Here is an 18564-nt window from a genome sequence, read left to right on the forward strand (position 1 = left end):
AAGTCATCTCTATGCTCAACATGGGGCTCTGACTCATGACCCCGAGATCCAGAGTTTCACGTTCCTCTGACTGAGCCCCCGGGCGCCCTACAGCTGGGCCATTCTGCATCCCCACCAGCGGTGAGCAAGAGCTCGTGGGGCGCCACACACTGGCCAGCAGTGGGTGTCGTCAGGGCTGATCCTTGCCGTCCTCGAGGGCTGTGGTTCCCGTGCGCACGGCCTTGACGTGGGACACGGAGCATCTCGTCATGTGCTGCTCCCTGTCTCACTGTCTCCTTGGGTGACACGTCTCTGTCCAGAGCCCCTCTGTGCAGTTTCTAATCAGGCCGTCTGCTTGCTTGTTTGTTCAGTGTCGAGAGTCCTTCGGACGTTTCGGACAGCAGCCTTTATCAGATGCATGTTTTGGAATAGCCGTGCTAGGAAGACTCATGCAATGAAATTCCCACTTCTTACATAGTCAAAGTTGTTATATTTGAATGACAACTTGCTGGCTCTTCTGTCCATTGTCACACATTCTTTTCTCGAGAAACAGGGGTGTTTCTCTCCTCTGGTCTGGCCCGAGTGGGGTTCTTGGACCGACGTCATTCGTATCCGATGTCAGGATAAAGTACAGATTCTCCGCCACAGACAGAGGACTCAGAAATGCAGGGGCTGGATCTTAGTCCACCGTGCTTGCGGGACCGTCTGCATGACCCTCCACACTTCCCATGCTGTGGGGGCTCTATGGTCAGCTTCCTTTTTCCTCCTTAGAGATGACTTGATGTCTTTGGCTCAAAGTCATTGTTTATATTTGAGGTCCCGTAGCTTTGCGGGAACATGTCTCAGCGCTGGCCGTTCTGGGTCAAGTCTCTCTGGTGTGCGGTGTGCCTTTCCAATATGTACATATGCTTCATGTTCCTTCATTTCAGGAAAGATTTTTTTCTTAAATTATGTCTTTAAATCTAGGGGCACCTGGGTGGCTCAGTCAGTGAAGCATCTGCCTTCGGCTCAGATCGTGATCCCAGGGTCCTGGGATCGAGTCCCGCATCGGGCTCCCTGCTCTGTGCAGAGTCTGCTTCTCCCTCTCCCTCTGCCCCTCCCTCTGCCTCTGCCCCTCCCCTCCCCTGCTCGTTCTCTCTCTCTCTCTCTCTTTCTAAATAAATAAAATCTTTAACAAAAGTAAATCTATTTCTGTGCTGGCATTTCAGCTCTCCTGATGGAAAACTGGCCATGTATGTGCTAGGTCCCTTTGCTTCTCGAAGCCTTTCTGCTCGCTTTCCCCCCAGATCCTTCTGTGGTGCCCTCTGGCTTCTGTTTCCGTCCCGCCAGCCATCTTGTGGCCCGCCCCTCACTGCATAGAAGGGCAGTGTGCACACACGTGCACGTGCGTGTGTGTTTGTGATTGTCACAATCGCTGCATCTTTTGCCTCGTGGCAGGGCGGCCAGTGTCTATTTGCATCCTCATGAATCCGTTCTACTGCGTCATTCTCGGGGCCCGGGGCAATATGAGAACGCAGCACCCTTGGTTAACACAAATTATTAAGAATTTCGTGACTGTGGAGCATTAAAGCACACGCCGGGCCCTGTTGCGTGTCACGTGCCCCGCACGGGTCCCCTGCCCACGAGGCGGCCCCTCCTGCAAGAGGAGGCCACCTGTGCTGGGCCCGATCCCAGAGTAGTCACTCATCGTCGCCCTTGCACAGCTGTTCAGCATTGTTCATGCTCTTCATAGCTCATCACATGGCCTCTTCTCATTCCAGAAGGAGTCTATGCGCTTAAGGTGCTTATGTACAATGAGTTTTATGGAACCGAAAAGGAGCTTGGGCCTTACTATGTGGAGATCGGCTCTGCAACCGTGTCTGTGTTCATGAATTCCAGCAGCACCCACAAGGATGAGCTTCTTGCCTTTGCAGACTCCCGCACGGGTCAGAAAGGTAAGAGACACCTGTGATGTCTGAACGCCCAGACCCGCCTCTGCTCACGCGGTACCACCCAGGTTGAACCGATTCTCAGCTCAGGCGTGCAGTCATCCTTTACCCCGCCTCATGCAGGAAACACTGATTGCCCAGCACTGTGCTCTGAGGGGCATGTGAAGATAAAGTCCTACAAAGTCCTGGTCTCGGGTTTTACGGTCTAGTACAGACATTGAGGTCTGTGCCGGAAACACAGGAGCTCAGACGTGCGCTGCCTCTTGAAGGGTGTGGCCAGGGCCTGGGAGATGGTGGGAGGGTGGGTCTGTCACCATAGAATAAGGAAGCTTTCGGATAGGGGTTGGATCCATCATGGGCCTTGGGTAGGGGGGCAGCCGTGAGGCAGCAGGTGTGGGGAGAGCATCTGACAGCCCGGCAGGAAGTCCAAGCAGCAGATCAGGCCGGACAGGCACTGGGGATGGAAGAGCGCTCATGGGGGCACAGGCGCTCTGCTCGTGATTTGGTCCCATCAGTCCCCACAGCTACTGGCAAGGGGCTCCCCATCTGCTTGGCATTGTAGAGGAGGCACCCGGCTTGGGGGTCGGCGGGGTGGGAATGGGGAATCCCAGCCAAGTGTCAGCAACACATGGAAAGAAGAGTCGTGGGCAAGCGTGGATACCCATCAAAGACAATCCCAGAGCACTTGGCCTGAGTCAGTGGAGCGATGGGTTACATTTCCCAGAACTGGGGAAAACAGGAAGCCAGTGGGACTCGTATCCCGATGCACTCACTCACCTGGAGGTCTTTGTAACTTGCTGTCCACCCTGGCCGTACGGCTGCCATGCGGTTAGCCTCGTGAGAGCCCCTAGCCTGTCCCCCGTCGTTCTGTGTCGGGAGTTAGGATCGGAAGGTCTGGCACGGATGCGTGCGTAACGGGGTGTTCTCGTGCAGATCCGTACGTGCGCTCCCTCCCGCAGGCTGATGCCGCACTCCCACCAGAATGAAGCTTCGGGTCCTGTTCGTGGGATGATGTCACTCTCAGTCACGGGGTAGTTATCTTTCAGAAATTCTAAAGCACGGATGAACGAAACACCCAGTCCGTGTTATTGTTGTTATAAATGAGCATTTTGTCCCTCTGAAGGGAAGAACTACCCAGAACAACAGTACTTACAAGAAAAGACCCGCCTCCTTTCCTCATATAGGCACACGGGTTATTCTGAGTCTTCCCGCACATGCCAGTACTCCTCTGGGACCCGGCAGGACGTTTGGTACCCGCCCTCCTGGTGCGCACACACACACACGCGCACACAAGCACACGTGCGTGCGTGTGCACGTGTCCTGTACATGCGGCACTTTGCATTGTGTGTCCCAGGGGTTACCAGCCCGAGGCTCGCCCCGGGGCCCTGTTGAGAACCTCGTGCAGCGAAGCAGTCCTTAGCGTGCCCGTCAGGGAGGTCTTCCAAGATAAGGCTGTCCAGCAAGGGATGAACACACTCACTTCGTGCAGGGCCGGTCTCGGGGGTGAGAAAACACTTCAAATGCTACTGAGAGACGCTCCGGACAAGGCTCATGGTCCGCAGGCCTGTCTGACTTCAGAACTCACGTGTCAGAACCTGAAACTCACTGGAATTCGGAGAGGGAAAGTAGAAGATGAAAAATACCGATCATCGACCGCGTGAGACAAAGGAATGGACTTTAAGGCCCTTACACGTGTTTTGTTTTGTTTTGTCGTCTGTTCAGGCACCATTGTCTCACATCGATTTCCAGCCGGTCCCTCATGTGACGTGTCCTTCACTTCTCAGAGCAGAGCAAGAGGTGGCCAGGCTTGGCCCCGCGTGACGGTCAGATATCACATGCAGCGTACGTCTTCACTCTGATTTCAGGCTTGTTCGGGTCCGTTCAGGTCACAGGGGCCCCGGAAAGCGCCAGATGCTGTCGTTAGCTCTGCTGAGATTTGCGTCTGCCCTTGAACCAGCTCTGTGTTCACCTGCAGATCATTCTTGTGGTTTCTAGAAACCACACGCAAGGCTTCGACCTGAAGGTCTGGGGTGGGTCATGGTGCAGTGCCCTCTGCATGCCCCCCGGCTCCGTCCCATGCTCTTTCGAGGAGAACTCACAGGGATGGTCGTGAATTGGCCCTGACACTATGAGCCATGACTTTGGTGGCCTTTGATCTGGGGACAGAATTGCCCACTGCAGCCCTACATGTGGGCTGGGGACCCTCCCGGCCATACCGTGTGGGAGGTGAGGATGCTGGCGCCCCCGCATGGCCCCTGTTCTCTGGACCCAAGCTTCTGTCTCTCCCCGACTCTCACAGCCGTCTCTGTCTACACAAACGGAACCGTGTTTGCCACTGACGCCCACATCACTTTTCTGGCTGTTACTGAGGAGACGACCCCCCTGGAGTTTGTGTGGTCATTCGGAGATGGTCCCCCTGTGAGGACAACGTCCAGGAGCATTAAGAAAAGACTCAGCATCCCCCAGTGGTGAGTAAATGGGTGTCATGACGGGCGGCTGCTGGAAGCTTGGCCTTAGCTCGTCGGCAGGCTCCCCCGCTGCCGCTAGAGTGATTTCAGGAGCACTTCTGTGAACGGGAGGGAGGCACGTGGAAGGTTAAAGGACAAGGAAGTCCCTCTCACCTGGGTGGGCGTGGGGCTTTGGAACCGGCGGTCCTGGGTGCACATCCCACCTCCTCCACCTGTCGATCCCGTCCAAACAAGGGTCACAGTGCTGAAGGTGCTGCTCTGCAGGTGACTGACATAATGACAGGGGGGCGGCCCTAGCATCCCCGCCACCTTTCCCAGTAAGCGGGGAACCACGGGGGCTGGGGAGTCCCTGCGGGTGAAAATGTCCCCTCCCTCGCCCCTGCCTTTCTTGGGGCTGCTCTCTGCCCCTGACCCAATCTGTCCCCCGCCTGCCCTGCCCGCCCTCTCGGCGGTCCCACCGCAGGTACAGTGTGACGGTGTGGGCCACCAGCAGGCTGGGCAGCGTGGCCTCGGAGCCCCGCCGCATCAGGGCGCAGAGGAGGATCGTCGCCAGCCGGCTCGCGTCCCCCTCCTCGGCTCTGCTGAACGCCAGCGTGACCTTTGAGTGCAGACTCAACTTCGGTACCGACGTCACTTTCCTGTGGGACTTTGGGGACGGCGCCGTGGGCCCAGGGGAGAGCTCTGCCAGTCACACCTACAGCAGGTGAGTGGCTCAGGCGCAGGCACGGCTCTGCACATGGCGGCTGGAACGGCCTTTGCAAGGTGTGAGCCCCCGGTTCTCCACAGCCGACCGAGCAGTGCATGCAGTTGGCAGATACTGAAGAGAGACAGATAAACCCGCTGCTCTCCAGGAGCTCACGGTCAGGGGACTGGAGACAGCGGGGTGGGAAGCGGACACTTTGAGCACCAGGATGCGTGGACAGGGCCGTGGGACGTAGGGTGGGGGGCAGACAGAGGTAGAAGATGCTTGGAAGGACTGCCAAGGGCTCACTGTCCCCCTGAAGAGCTTGGGCTGTGTCCTTTCAACTGGCATTTACTGAGCACCCACCGTTTACCTGGAATGAAGCATTATGGAGACTCAAGCACTGCTGGGCCTGCCTGGGGGAGGCGGGCGTGCCCACCGGAAGCCACCAGGGCAGACGGCAGGATTGCCACCATTAAGGTTAGGAGACTGACGAAGGGCAGGCCAGCCAGGTCTGAGCCTGAGCCTCCTGGCCGTTGCTCCCCGGCTGGGGGGACACCCTAGCACTGGACGCCTAGTTGCCGAGGTTGTGCGGACCTCTGGATGGAGCTGGTGTGGCACCGTTCGTGCTGTTGTAATGACATGGTCATATGTGCAGAAGGGCCCAGAAGCAAGGCCCGTGTGGCCGGCAGCAGCAGGGAAAGACGGCAGACCTCCCTCGGCGCAGGACTTCCCTGAGAGCCCCTGTGGCCTCGCCATGTGCGAGAACATGCCCGAACGGCCTGTCACTAGCTCTCCCGGTGTACCCTCTGCATTGGGGCTGGGTGTTCACAGCAGGAAGGAGTTGGGCCAGGGCACCCGGGTAGGCTCCTGCAGGTGGACACTGGGGCCCTGGACCTGGGAATGTGCTCTGTGGCTCCGGGATGGACACGCACGGCTCCGTGCCCCTACCTCGTCTCTGGAGTGTCCCAGGGCTCCCCAACCACCTGGGCCCTGAGGCCCTCCAGCCTGTGCTGTGGTCAGCCCGACCTGCCTTCCTTACGGGTGCACCATGACAGCAGGCGGCGCTCTGGTCCCGCGGCTGATGGAGTAAAGCGGGAAGGTCATGCCCAGACTTTCTCATTGAGGGTTTGGGGGGCCTGTCACAGGGAGGATCACCCCATGGTACACAGAGGGGCCAGGCCGTGGCTGCCAGGAGGTGTCCCCATGGGAATAATTGTTTCTCTATCAGCAGGTGACACTGGTCTGGGAGCTGGGCATCCGGCTCACCCTGCAATGGGCGGGCAGCCAACATATTAACCAGGAAGCAGATGGCCCCTGTGGACACCTGCCCCACGACCCGCGTGTCCTCTCTTCTCACTGATGGGCTGTCTGGCCCTCGAATCCTATAATGACGTGGGTGGAGGGTGTTAGGAAGGAGGAGGGACAGGCAGACGCCTGACGGGCGGGGTGTCTTCATTCCTGCGCACTGTGGCCTTGCAGGGAAGGACAGTTCACCGTCCAGGTCCTTGCCTTCAACGACGTCAGCTCTGCCTCCCTGAGAAAGCAGCTGTTCGTCGTGCGTGAGCCCTGCCAGCCGCCCCCCGTGAAGAACATGGGGCTGGGAAAGGTGCAGGTAGGGCGGGCCTGGGGGTCATCTCAGCACTGGGAACGGCGGGGCTTCGGGGAACGGAGTCCTGCTGCACTGGACACCAAAGGGTGCCTCTCGGAGCTTCTGAGGGCCCTGGTGCTGAGGCGGAGGGAGGGCCTCATCCTGGCCCGAGGCACCTAGTTGACCTCGGTCACTCTGGTGTTCTTTTCGGCCTGCTTTAAGGGGCTGTTTAGGTATTGCTTGTGGAGGCTGGCCTGGGTGGCTCAGTCGCTTGAGTGTCTGCCCTCGGCTCGGGTCATGATCAGGGTCCTGGGATCGAGCCCCGTGTTGGGCTCTCTGCTCAGCCTGGAGTCTGCTTCTCTCTCTCCCTACTCCTGCTCTCTCATGCTGTCTCTCAAATAAATATATAAAATCTTTTTAAAAAATTAAAAAAGGAAGAAAGCAGTTGCTTGTGGAGACTGGCCTGGGGGCTCAGTCGGTGAAGCGTCTGCCTTTGGCTCAGGTCATGATCTCAGGGTCCTGGGATGGAGTCCCGCATCGGGCTCCCTGCTCAGCAGGGAGTCTGCTTCTCCCTCTCCCTCTGCCTCTCTCTCTGCCCCTCACCCTGCTCGTGCTCTCTCTCCCTCTCTCTCTCAAATAAACAAATTAAAACAAAAAAAGAAATTCCTTGTGCAAAGCACTACAGGCGCTTTCAGGAGAAAGGAGTATTTGAATTCATGTGATGTCAACACCCAAAGACAGGATCGGTCCCTTCCTGAGCGCCTACTGTGGGTTAGGAAAAGGAGGTTCCTTTGAGGCCTCTGGGTGAGAGCAGATTTCCCTTTTCAGGGCAGAAGTGTCCAGTGACACACAGGAACCAAAGTCGTGACTCAGCTGCATTTCCAGAATGTGTCCTGTGTCTTTCTGCTGGGCCTCTGACCAGGTTCCCGGGTCAGGCACCTCCCGCCCCAGATGAGATCATGGGGATCCGGGGATGGGGGACAGCAAACGGAAGAGCCCCCAGCGCAAGACCCGGGTGGTTCCTGGCCACGTGGTTCCTGCAGGACGATGATGGCCCCTTACTGGCAAGACCCAGGCGCCTGCTAGGCCAGCATGCACTTACGCGTCTGCACGGGCAGTGGGCTCTCGGGATCGGGGAGATGGACAGGACGTCAAGGGAGACCCCAGCATGGAAACTGGGAGCAGCCCAGACCCAGGGGAGAGGGGTCTGCGTTTAAATCCCGACTCTGCTCTTAGGTCGAGGCACCGGACGGGACTTGTCCCTGGTTAGTAAGCATGAGCCAGTGAAGTCGCTCATGGCATGGGGTCCAAAGTATGACTGGCTGTGTGACCCGGGGTGCTGTTCTAAAAAGAAGGACTCAAGGGTTTTTCATTTTTGAAACAAAGGAAACAACACCGATGAGTCCATTTTTTCTTTATAATTTTTTTCTCATATGCATATTCTAAAAGTATAAAGGAAAAGGGAGAATCATCTAAAATACAGCAAGAGAATGCCACTGTGTCACTGGACACACTTAAGGAAGGCCAAAGGTCAACTTCCAGTTTAAAGGTATACCAGTAGTTCTTAAGATCCCATTTCCCAACTCCTTCTAGAAGTTTACCCTTTTCCCATTTTTGTGGGAGATTTTCATTAAACCATCCTGCAGGGGAGCTTTTGTGCCCCACTGTCTTCCCCAAGTGGGAGGCCGGCCAGCAGGGCTGGATCTTCATCCCTCGTCCTTCAACCCTCCTCCACCCTCATCACTCAGCCCTCCTCCACCCTCCACCCTCGTCCCTTGTCCCTCAGGCCTTCTCAATCCTCCACCCTCATCCCTCAGCCTTCCTCCATCCTCGACCCTCCACCCTCAGCCCTCCCCCACCCTCCCTCCTGTTCCTGGGGAATCCTGTCGGGCTCGGTGGTGGGCCGGGCGGGCACGGTCTAGGGGCTGTGCTGAGGGGCACAGGGGACTGGGAGAGGCAGACTGGCTGGAGGGGTGGGGTTGTGACTGGTAGGCACTAACATGCCCCCTGTACCATTGTCTTTTGGCTTATTAATGTTGGCAAGTATGCCTTATGTACTTATGGACTACATTTTAAAGTTCTTATTATGAAAATTTCAAATATAAATCAGTGTGTGATGAACCATCGTCCACGTTGAGCGATCCCTAAAATTTCACCGTATTGGTTTCCTCTGTTCCTTTCTTTGCCAAAACATTCTACAGGCCTTTCCAGACCGCAGCACAATTAACCGCAGGTGCTCCAGTGTGTAGCTCTAGAAACTACGGGCGGTTTCTTACCTACACAGAGCGCTGTTGTCAAAACAATTAGCAACGATCTCTTCGTATAACCTAACCTAATATAGTCCCATTGCCCTGTCCCAGAATTTCTTAATGTAATCGTTTGTTTGCTGGGGATGCACCGAAGTTTTCTGTTTCAAAAAAGAGAGAACAGAGAAAAAAAAAAAAAAGCTTTTTCTCATCAGCTACATCTGTAAGTTTTCCTAAAATAGAGTTCGTTCAAAAAAGCAAGAAAACAGTGTTTGCATCTTTCCCTTAATTCTCCACTTTTAGAGTGAGAAGTTGGGCTCCAGCCACTTCTGATGGGGACAGCTGAGTTGTGTGTGCTTTGTGGGAGGACGGGGGGCAGGGAAGCCTCTGTGTGTCTTCATGTGTTTGAGGTTTTGTAAGCTGTTGGGTCCGTTGCAGACACGATCTATAAAGGCTCAGAGCGGCCTGTGTGGGGCCTGTCAGGTTCGCTGTGGGCTGGGTCTGGTACCTTCTGCCACAGCCCGCTGGTCCTGGAACGCTTCTGCCCGGCCCGTGGACAGCTGCCTTCTCGCTGGAAGCGGCATCTCTCCGCGGAGCCCTGGGCCTTCGAATGGGTGACTGGGGATGGGAATCTGGCTCCGGGGTGTTCAGTGTTCCCGGGTATCGTCGTGTGCGGGCTCCTGAGTGTACGCTGGTAGGAACTAGCTCATGTGACATTAACTAAGTCATGACTCCACCTGCTGTTCCCACCCGGAAACGTCACGTATGCAGAATTTACATGCTTTTGAAATAGATTATACTTGAATTCTCTCGTATTAAAATCTCGATGTCTAGAACGTCAACATTATTTATTAGCACTTTTCCTAATATGTGAAATGTTTTCAAAGTAATAACACCATTACTTCCACCAGAAATGAAACTTCTTCGTGAGCTTTCAGATTTATCTGTGGTTCTTTGGCCTTTAGAATATATTCTCACAATACTGCACATCAAAGTAACTCGGAATTTATCTCTCTTCTCTATTGCTTCCTTGAAATACGGTTATATTCCTTTGTTTCGGTTCTCAATTATCAGAGAACTTACTGGTTTCTTTTGGTTTTGTTTTTGCTTTTTGATTTGATTTTTGAATATATACAACATTTATAGGAGTTCATAGTCAAAACCATACGATAAAATGTCAGTGGAAATTTTGTGATTTGCCCATGTATGTCTGCCCATTTTTCCATTGGAGACGTTGAAAATGTCTTATTGATTTTAAACAATAATAACTGTCATGTATTTTGCAAATGCTTTTCTTTCTTCTCTGTTGGTTGCTTTTTAAAATGATTTTTAAAAAAGATTTATTTATTTGAGAGAGAGAAAGAGAGGGAAAGAACACGGGAAGGGGAGGGGCAGAGGGAGAGAGAGAGAAATCTCAAGCAGACTCCCCGCTGAGCATGGAGCCTGATGTGGGGCTCGATCTCATGGCCCTGAGATCATGACCTGAGCCAAAATCAAGAGTCGGTCACTTAACCCACAGAGCCACCCAGATGCTTCTCTGTGGCCTTACGCATAATGGACGTTTGGAGACCGCTTTCTCTCTAACCCGCAGGTGTGGAGGTCTCAGCCTGTGACCCTGGCTGTGACGTTTGAGTCTGCGATCCTCTGTGACATCTCCCGAGGCCTCTCCTACACCTGGACCTTCTGGAACTCCCAGGGATGGCCCGTGGCCCTGCCCCCCACCGTCAGCACACACAGGCAGATGGTCACCGTCCCCAGCTACTTCCTGGAGCCCGGGAACTACACCGCTCTTGCCAGGGTGGGTGGTTGGCTGACATACATCCCGCCGGCCTCAGCAGGAGCTCAGCCCCCATCGCTCCAACCTGCTCTATCCAAGAAAACAAGGGTTGTCACAACATGTGTGGCTGGGCTGTCCATAAATGCTTACTTAGTTCCTCTGAAAGAGCAGATTGCATGTCCAAACACAGGCAAAGTCATTGTGAAAATCTCCTTATTCTTTTAGCAAAGGCCTCCTGAGCATCTGCTTTGACTGTGTCGCTGAGGTAGTCCTGGATGTCAGGGGACATCAATATGTGTGTCATCCCAGAGCTTCCCGCCTGGAGCGGGAGGGGACGTTAGTGAGACAGCTGAGGCCGTGAGGACACCCTGGTGACTGGGCTGCTGCTGGCACTTGGTGTACTTTGCCTGGAAAAATGGTGAAAATATGTCGTCCCTTCTAGAAGAGTCCGTTTCTTGGGGCAGAGTCTGTTCCCAGGCAGAGACTGGCCCTGCATTTTCCTGCTGTCTGAAAGTTCCCTGGGGAGCTCATCACCTCCTGGGGGAGGGATGGCTGTGAGCCCTGCCTCTGATGCTTGCAGTGTTCCAGGTCAGGAGAGGATTCTAGAATGGTGGAGGCCATGGACGGTCCCATGGAAGCATGTGGGGTTTGAGGAGGTGGGCGTTGGGACACAAGGCTGAACACATGAGTGGGGGTTTCTTCTGAAGACTAGGGGAGGCAGAAAGGAGGGATTGGGCTTCACTGCTCAGCGGGCCCCATTGGAAATGTTGGAGGGGGGTCAGGTGGATGTGGTAGTGGGGAGAAGGATTGTGATGGGGTCTCTGAGCAGGGGGACACCTGCAGCAAGGGAGGAGGGAGGTCAGGTGGAGTGTCCTGGGGAGTGGGGGGGATGCTGGGATCTCTGACCGGGGAGGACAGGAGCAGTAAGGGAGGAGCCCAGGCAGGCAGCCCTTGCGTTTTGAGGATGGGACAGGGGAAGGAGCCAGAAAAGGAGGCAAGGTTTGGTCTGTCTATATTAAGCATCATAAGGAGGTGTGTCACCAGTTTTACTTAAATTTTAAAATAGTGGAAATTTACTTAAATTTAAAATAGTGGAAAAGTTTTATTAGTTGCAGTGTTTTTTAAAAAAAATCACTTGTTCCGGTAATAGTCTGTATTGTTTCTTGGTTTAACACAGCTTAAAATCGTTAGTGTCCACTGTCACATCGGCAGGGGGGAGTAGGTATCCCGTTTCTGTGACCGATCGTGGGCTCTCCTTGTCACTGAGGAATCTGGGAAGTGACTCCTAGAAGGGTAGATTTCAGCTGGACTGACGGGGCCCAGAGCAGACGCTGTGAGGTCATGGTGTGGACTGTGCTACCAGCCTAACTTCCCCGTGCCCCAGCTGGGGCATGAATGGGGTGGTGGAGTGTTTCCGAGGCAGGCGGGCTGGCCAGCCTCCCCAAGAGGCCACCTGTCTGGTCTGGCCCGAAACTTGGCAGACCACAAATACTGTTGTTGGTTTGGTTAGAAATGGTCATTCTCGCGGGGCCTGGATCATACTGTGTAAGGTCACAAGTGAGTGCCACGTGACCTGGCAAAAAGAGAAAGGGACAGGACAGCATGCCCATGGGGTTCCCCCTCCATCCCCCAGCTCTGAGCAAGTGCGTACAGTTGGATAAGGTGAGAGAAGATGGGCATTAACATGCTCGGTAAGACCAAGAGCCAGTAGCCCGGTGTGAGCAGTGCTGAGAGAGTCCCTTTGCCCAGGCTCTGGGGAGTGGGCTCACAGCACCCTCTCCTGCCCACATGGGAAGGGTGAAGGCTGGGGTCCAAGCCGCCATGCTCAGTGGCTCCATTGCTTGGCACACTTACTCCTGAGCCATGTCACTACCCACAAGTGGGCCCCGGACTTGTCTTCCTCCAGGTCGTGGAGACCTGACTTGATGAAGTGCTTTTGCTGATGTCTGAGCTTGTCATCACGGTGCCTCCAGGGGTCATACCCTCAGATGTCCAGACATCCCGCTGTCACTACCATCTTGATGGGTAGCTCCCCGCCGCACTTCCCCATCTTTGGATGTTCCTGAGGGGTCCTCGGGCGGGAGGAGCTGGGCAAGCAGAGACGGGAAGAGTAGGTAGGAGTGTGATCACAGTCGGTAGACAGCCACCAGCAGGGAACCACGGGGGCCTTTCTGAAGGAGATCACAAAGGACTGGGTTTCAGACCAATGAAAAGAGCAAGTGTTACACTCTGGTTTTTTTTCAAATTGTGTCAAACATCTCAAAGAGCCCCTTTGAATGGCCTATTTATAAAATGTTACAGTATTCCTGAGTTACAAAATATTTGTCTTAAAGTTCATTTACATTGCCTCAAGACCATCAATCACATGGGGGCTAGAAATGTAATTTTTTTTAAAGATTTTATTTATTTGAGTGCGAGCGAGAGCAGGGGAGGGGCAGAGGGAGAATCTGGAGACTCCCCACTGAGTGCAGAGGCCAACACGGGGCTCGATCTCACAACCCTGAGATCATGACCTGAGCCCACATCAAGAGTCAAAGGCTCAACTGACTAGGGCCACCCAGGTGCCCCCAGAAATGTAGTTTAAAGAAAGCCATTTACTGCCATCCGAGACCCTGGACAAGCTTCCTATCGGCAGAGCAGGCTTGGCGGCTGGCCTGTGTGCAGATGACAGGGACCTGTGTCCTCAAAGGTGTACCTGGGGAGTCCCACCTCTGTGTGCCCCCCAGACGTGAGCACATGTCCCTACCCTCCTCTGCTCTAGCCACCTTGGTTCCACTGGGCACACAGTAGGCTGTTTCTCTGACACAGGTGACTGGTCAGGGTTCAAAATAACAGAGCCTCTCAGTGCAGCGCTGGCAGCTGCTGTTGGAGCCAGTGGCACGTTTACACTCATCTTTCCAATGTTATCATGTTTTTAAATTTATTTATTTATTTTAAGTCATCTCTGCCCCCAAGGTGGGGCTCAAACTCACGATGTTGAGATCAAGAGTCGCGTGTTCCACCGACAGAGCCAGCCAGGCGCCCCAGTTTCCTTGCAGCGTTAGAGGGGCAGCTCTGGCCCCAGCAAGCCTCCCGCCCAGTCCCCTGGGTGACGCCCCCTTGTCGCCACGTTCCAGGTTCAAGTGGAAGGCAGCGTCGTGCACAGCAACTACAGCCTGGCGGTGGAGGTGCGAGCCAGGGCCCCCGTCAGCGTCATCTCTGAGGGCACGCACCTGTTCATCTCCAGAGCCCCCGCCTTCACCGTCGTCCTCACGGGCTCCCAGTCCTACGACCCAGACCGCCCGGGGGCTGCCCTCAGGTGAGCACTCGGGAGCCGAACCCACGCCTCACTCAGGATCATAACAGGAGGGAGTTTGGGGCAGGGGTGTCACTCAAACCTGAGTAGCTTTGGAAGCTGGTATTTATCATGTTTTTTGAAAAGTGGAGTTTAAGTACTGCCTCAGTCCGTGCGGACTGCTGTAACAAAGCCCACGGCCTGCGTAGCTTACGAACAGCGGACGTTGCTTTCTGTGCCTGGAGGCTGGGAGGCCAGGTCGAGGGCTGGCTGCTTCGGAGTCTGCGGAGTCCTGGTTTCTAGCTGGTTCTTGCCACGGCGTCTGCACTGAGTGGAAGGGGTGAGGGGGCTCTCGGGGGCTCTGCTATAGGAGCCCCGTCAGTCCCTGTGGTAGAGCCTTGTGACCGAATCCCCTCCCAAGACCCCTCTCCTCACACCGTCATGCTGGCCGTTTGGTTTCCACATTTGAGAGGGACACATTCAGTTCTTGGCAAACACGTTACTCTGTGGTTAAAATTCTTGCTTTGGTGTATGGGGGACTTGATCTCCGAGTGTCCTACATCTCTTACTGTTGGAGGTCGCTGGCTCAGGCCTTGGTCTCCGGTGGCTTCACCCAGTTTCCTGATGTGAACATGGTCCATGTGATCGTCACCTCGAGCATGGGTCCTCCACGGACACCGTCCGGAGCCCATGGCCCGGGAACATGCATTCTCCACAGACACCGTCCCTGTGCCGGTCACCTCGAGCATGCATCCTGCGTCCAGACTGTTCTTGGCCGCCAGGCTGGGTGTCCCACCATCTCCTGGTCTGGTCCCCCTGCAGCCTTCCCAACTTTGCTGACAGAAGGATCCTTCCCGTCATTCAGACCAAAACCTCGAACGGTCCTCTTTTTTCTCCCACTTCCCAGTCAGTCTGTTGGGAAACACATTGGCCCCTTCTGAGCTGAGCAGCGTCTTGGGCTTCCTTCCATGAGGTCTCCTCCCCGGTCCCCGTGCTCCCTCCGACCGCTGTCAGGCCATTCTTCACAGAGCAGGTGGATAGAGTCCCTTAGAGCCCTGACTGTCATCACCCTGCCTCCTTCTGTCTGCGCTCAGACATCACATACCCAGGAGGCTTTTGATGACCCCACGGTGAGGACAGTCCCATGCCGACTCTGCGGTGTCTTTTTCCATAGCCCCTTCTCCCTGTGACATCGCATATTCGCTCACGTACTGCAGTCATCATCAGTGCTCTGTCCTCGCTGGAATGCTCACTCCAGGCAGGGCAGGGCCGTGACTTGGCATATCCCTGTGCCTCACACATAGTGGGTACTCAGCGGGTATTCCTGAATAGTTAGAGGAGCCACTTTGCTCTCTTCACCCCGTAAGCATGGACATTTGCTGCTTCCCGAACACGGCCTTTGGTGGAGGCAAGAGGTGGCCCGTTGGACTCGCCGGTCACAGGCTTGTGTTCTGGACGATGCACAAGGCTGGCCGCGTACTTCCCGTGCCCCAGCTGCAGGAGGCAGAGTGGGGTCTTGTTCACGCTGCACCTCCCCCAAGAGGCCCACACAGCACCCATGAGCAAGAGTTCAGCGTGTGTCTGCTGAAACGGGCTGAGTCTGCTCCCTGGGAGCAGGGACTGTTCCCGCCCCGCCCTGGAGGACCGTTGCTCTCCCAAGGGCCTGAGCTGGACTGGCGCCGACCAACCTCCTAGAGGCTCTGAAAACAGGGCAGTGTAGAACCCGTGCCTGGGTTCAGGTCGCTGACAGTCCAAATAGGGAAATGAACTCGGAGGAATGAGCAGCAGTGCAGACTTTGGGGGTGCCATGGGGGGGGGGGTCCCTGCCCCGCCCAGCCCACACCTCCTTCCTCCCCGCACCTCCCGGTGGGGCTGCTCATTTTGGTGTGTCCCCCAGGAGTAGAACCTGCTCCCAGCGGGGATTGGGGCTGGCTTCCTGACTGTTGAGCGTGGTGCTGACTGTCGCAGGGCGCAGGACTGTGCGAGGGGAGGCACCTGGTGCTCATCTCCTGGCCCGTCCACCTGCGCTCCGGGATGGACAGCTCCCGAGTACTCGGCCTTCCCAGGGTCAGAGGCGGCGTGGTCCTTCGGGGCTGCAGAGATGCCAGTGGGGGTGGGAGGTGGCACGCGCAGGGCCGGGAAGCACAAGTGACCAGAGTAGGGCCCTGAGCCAGTAAGCTGGGTGGGGCAGGACCTGGCCCCCCACCTTGGCGGCCCTGCTCCCGCGTTGAAACCTCCCACCCCACCTCCATCAGAGAGTAAGGGAAACATGTCCCCTGCGGCCCCAGGAAAGCCCCATTAGTGACCCGGGGGTGGTCACCTGACTGCCAGGGCAGGTGCATTCAGCCTTGCAGTGGCTTCTCCCGCAGCTATCACTGGAAATGCACTGCGGCCAGCAGCCCCGGGCACTCCTGCTTTGCCACCTCCTCTCCACGCAGCCTGGATGCCGGAGCTCCCTCCCTTGCCTTCCCTGCGGACTCTCTCAGCGACAGCTATGACCAGTTTCTTGTGACGCTGACGGTGTCCAGTGCCGGCCGGAACTCTTCAGAGGCGCAGGTGTTCCTGTCCCCTCGCCCCGACTCGGCACTCAGGTACCGCCTGCCCCTCGGTCCCTGTGGGACGGGTCTGAGGGCTGTGCCCTTCCGTGCCCTGCCCAGCACGTGCGGGAGCCACCTGGGGGGCCTGTTGTGTGTACAGGAGCTGGGGCCTGCTGAGGAGAAAGAGGGCTGACCAGCGAGGCCCGGGGCCCCGCTCTCCACTGGCCCTGGGGCAGAGCGCTCCAGGCAAATGCAGACATGTGGGGGCTCCAAAGTGGAGGCACCTCTCCGTCATGGCAGCTGCCCTAAGACAAGGGTCTGCTCTGGGGCTGGGGGCTGAGGCCGGATGGAGGCAAGGCATCTCGGGGTCTCTGCGCAGGGCCTTCCAGGCATCACAGGGCTGGGCCGGCTGTGACGTGGGGACAGCGCAGGGGGCACCTGAGTGAGGGCCTCGCTGAGCCCCAGACACCGGACGCAGGCTGGTATGTGCCTCAGCTGCTCCGCATGCCCCCAGGGGAGCTAGGTCATTAAAGGGGACAAGCAGGACACCTGGAAGGACTCGAGCGAGCAGGGCTGCTCCCGTACATGGACCCTGTAAGGGGTCTGGGAAGTTACAGTCGCCTTGTTGTGTAAAAACTGCTCGTGGTTAAAAGCGTGGTGAACAGGGTGGGTTCTGGAAGGCTTCCTGGAGGAGGAAGCAAATTAGCTGTGCCTGGCCAGGACCAACACAAAGGAGAGGACGTGAGCTGTGGCACCGATGTCAGACTGATGACTCTGGTGGAGACCCCCCCCCCCCTCAGGTGCTCAGGTTTGAGGCCATGAAAAATAAGTCTCAGCAGACAAGATTGGATGGCTCTCCAAGGTCCAGATAGACTGAGGTCACCTGCACTTTTTTAAGGGTGCTGATCTGCCTCAGTCCGTATAGCATGTGACTTCTGATCTCGGGGTCGTGAGGTCAAGCCCCACATTGGGTGTGAAACTTACTGTAAAGAAAAGTTAAAAAAAGAAAGCGAAGGAACACCAGTACAGGGCTACAAACCTTGGGCCATAATTTAGATAATTATATTCAATAAATACTTAGATATATTTTTCAGAATAAACTTTTATTCTAAAATACAATGTACTATGTAATTCTGCTACTCACAAGATAAAGAATTTATTTAAAAATTCTCTTTCACCATGTTCTAAAGGCAGTTGGATGTCATTCAGTCCTGTCAGGCACGATCTGGACCCCTGTGGACCACGTCCCTGGGAGGTCCGGGGCCAGATGGGCCTCTCCTGGCCTGAGTCCATCCCGTTCCCCCCACCAGGTGCACACACACACCCCGTGTGGCAAGAGACATGACTGCTTACACGTAGATACACACACACACACACACACACACACACACACACACAGAGGGATGGGCCGGCCTGAGGCCCCTTGAGGAACCTGCGTGGCCCCATGTGCTGGGCTCCCCCCACCCCTGGTCTCCTACACCGGAATCTGCGTGTGGAGGCCACAGTCTGAGATGTGTGCGGGCGTGGCTCCTTCATGTGGGAGATGCCCGCACCGCACACGCACTTGTGAATGGTCTCTCCCACCTTGACCTGCTAAGGGCTGCTGAGTCCCGCAGGAAAACATCCCACTGAATCAGGCCTAGGGTGGCCATCCCAGAGCACCCCGTAACATGCTAAGGACTGTGTGTGCCAGTCAGCAAAGGAGGCTGGGGAAGTGGTGGAGGGGCCACGGGACTGAGGGACCTAGTGGGGTTCCACATGTGGAATAGAGGGGGCAAAGAGGGTGGCAAGGCCATGGGGCATGAAGACCGTACCCGCCATTAGGGGTGTTCAAGTGAGGCTCGGGTTGGTGGGAAGGAGCCCCGAGGTGAGGAGAGCACTTGGGGGCCTTCCTTCTGGGGAGAGTGCAGCTGGGGCCAGGCTCAGGGGGCCAGGGGGCCACGGCGCCGTCTGGGCTCTGTCCTGAGCTCTGTGCGTGCCTCGTGCTTCTGGCCTCCTGGACCTGGCGCAAGGTTGTGCTCGGGGGAGCACCCAGTAGGGGCTCAGTCCTGTTGGCCTGACATCGACACGTGCTTAACGCGA

The 18564-nt window shown here is 56.0% G+C and overlaps 1 protein-coding gene across 1 annotated transcript in view; it reads left to right on the forward strand.

Moving 5' to 3' along the window:
- Positions 1-18564, forward strand: part of PKD1L1 (polycystin 1 like 1, transient receptor potential channel interacting) — a 112296-nt gene that overhangs the window by 23416 nt on the left and 70316 nt on the right. Inside the window, exons 8-15 of the mRNA XM_057304560.1 lie at positions 1740-1913; positions 3630-3749; positions 4207-4375; positions 4839-5078; positions 6540-6672; positions 10486-10692; positions 13788-13969; positions 16384-16536. Of these exons, the coding sequence (XP_057160543.1) occupies positions 1740-1913; positions 3630-3749; positions 4207-4375; positions 4839-5078; positions 6540-6672; positions 10486-10692; positions 13788-13969; positions 16384-16536 (1378 nt within the window). The remainder of the gene's footprint in view (positions 1-1739; positions 1914-3629; positions 3750-4206; positions 4376-4838; positions 5079-6539; positions 6673-10485; positions 10693-13787; positions 13970-16383; positions 16537-18564) is intronic.

Source organism: Ursus arctos, unplaced genomic scaffold (assembly GCF_023065955.2).
Source record: "Ursus arctos isolate Adak ecotype North America unplaced genomic scaffold, UrsArc2.0 scaffold_3, whole genome shotgun sequence".
Classification (NCBI taxonomy): domain Eukaryota; kingdom Metazoa; phylum Chordata; class Mammalia; order Carnivora; family Ursidae; genus Ursus; species Ursus arctos.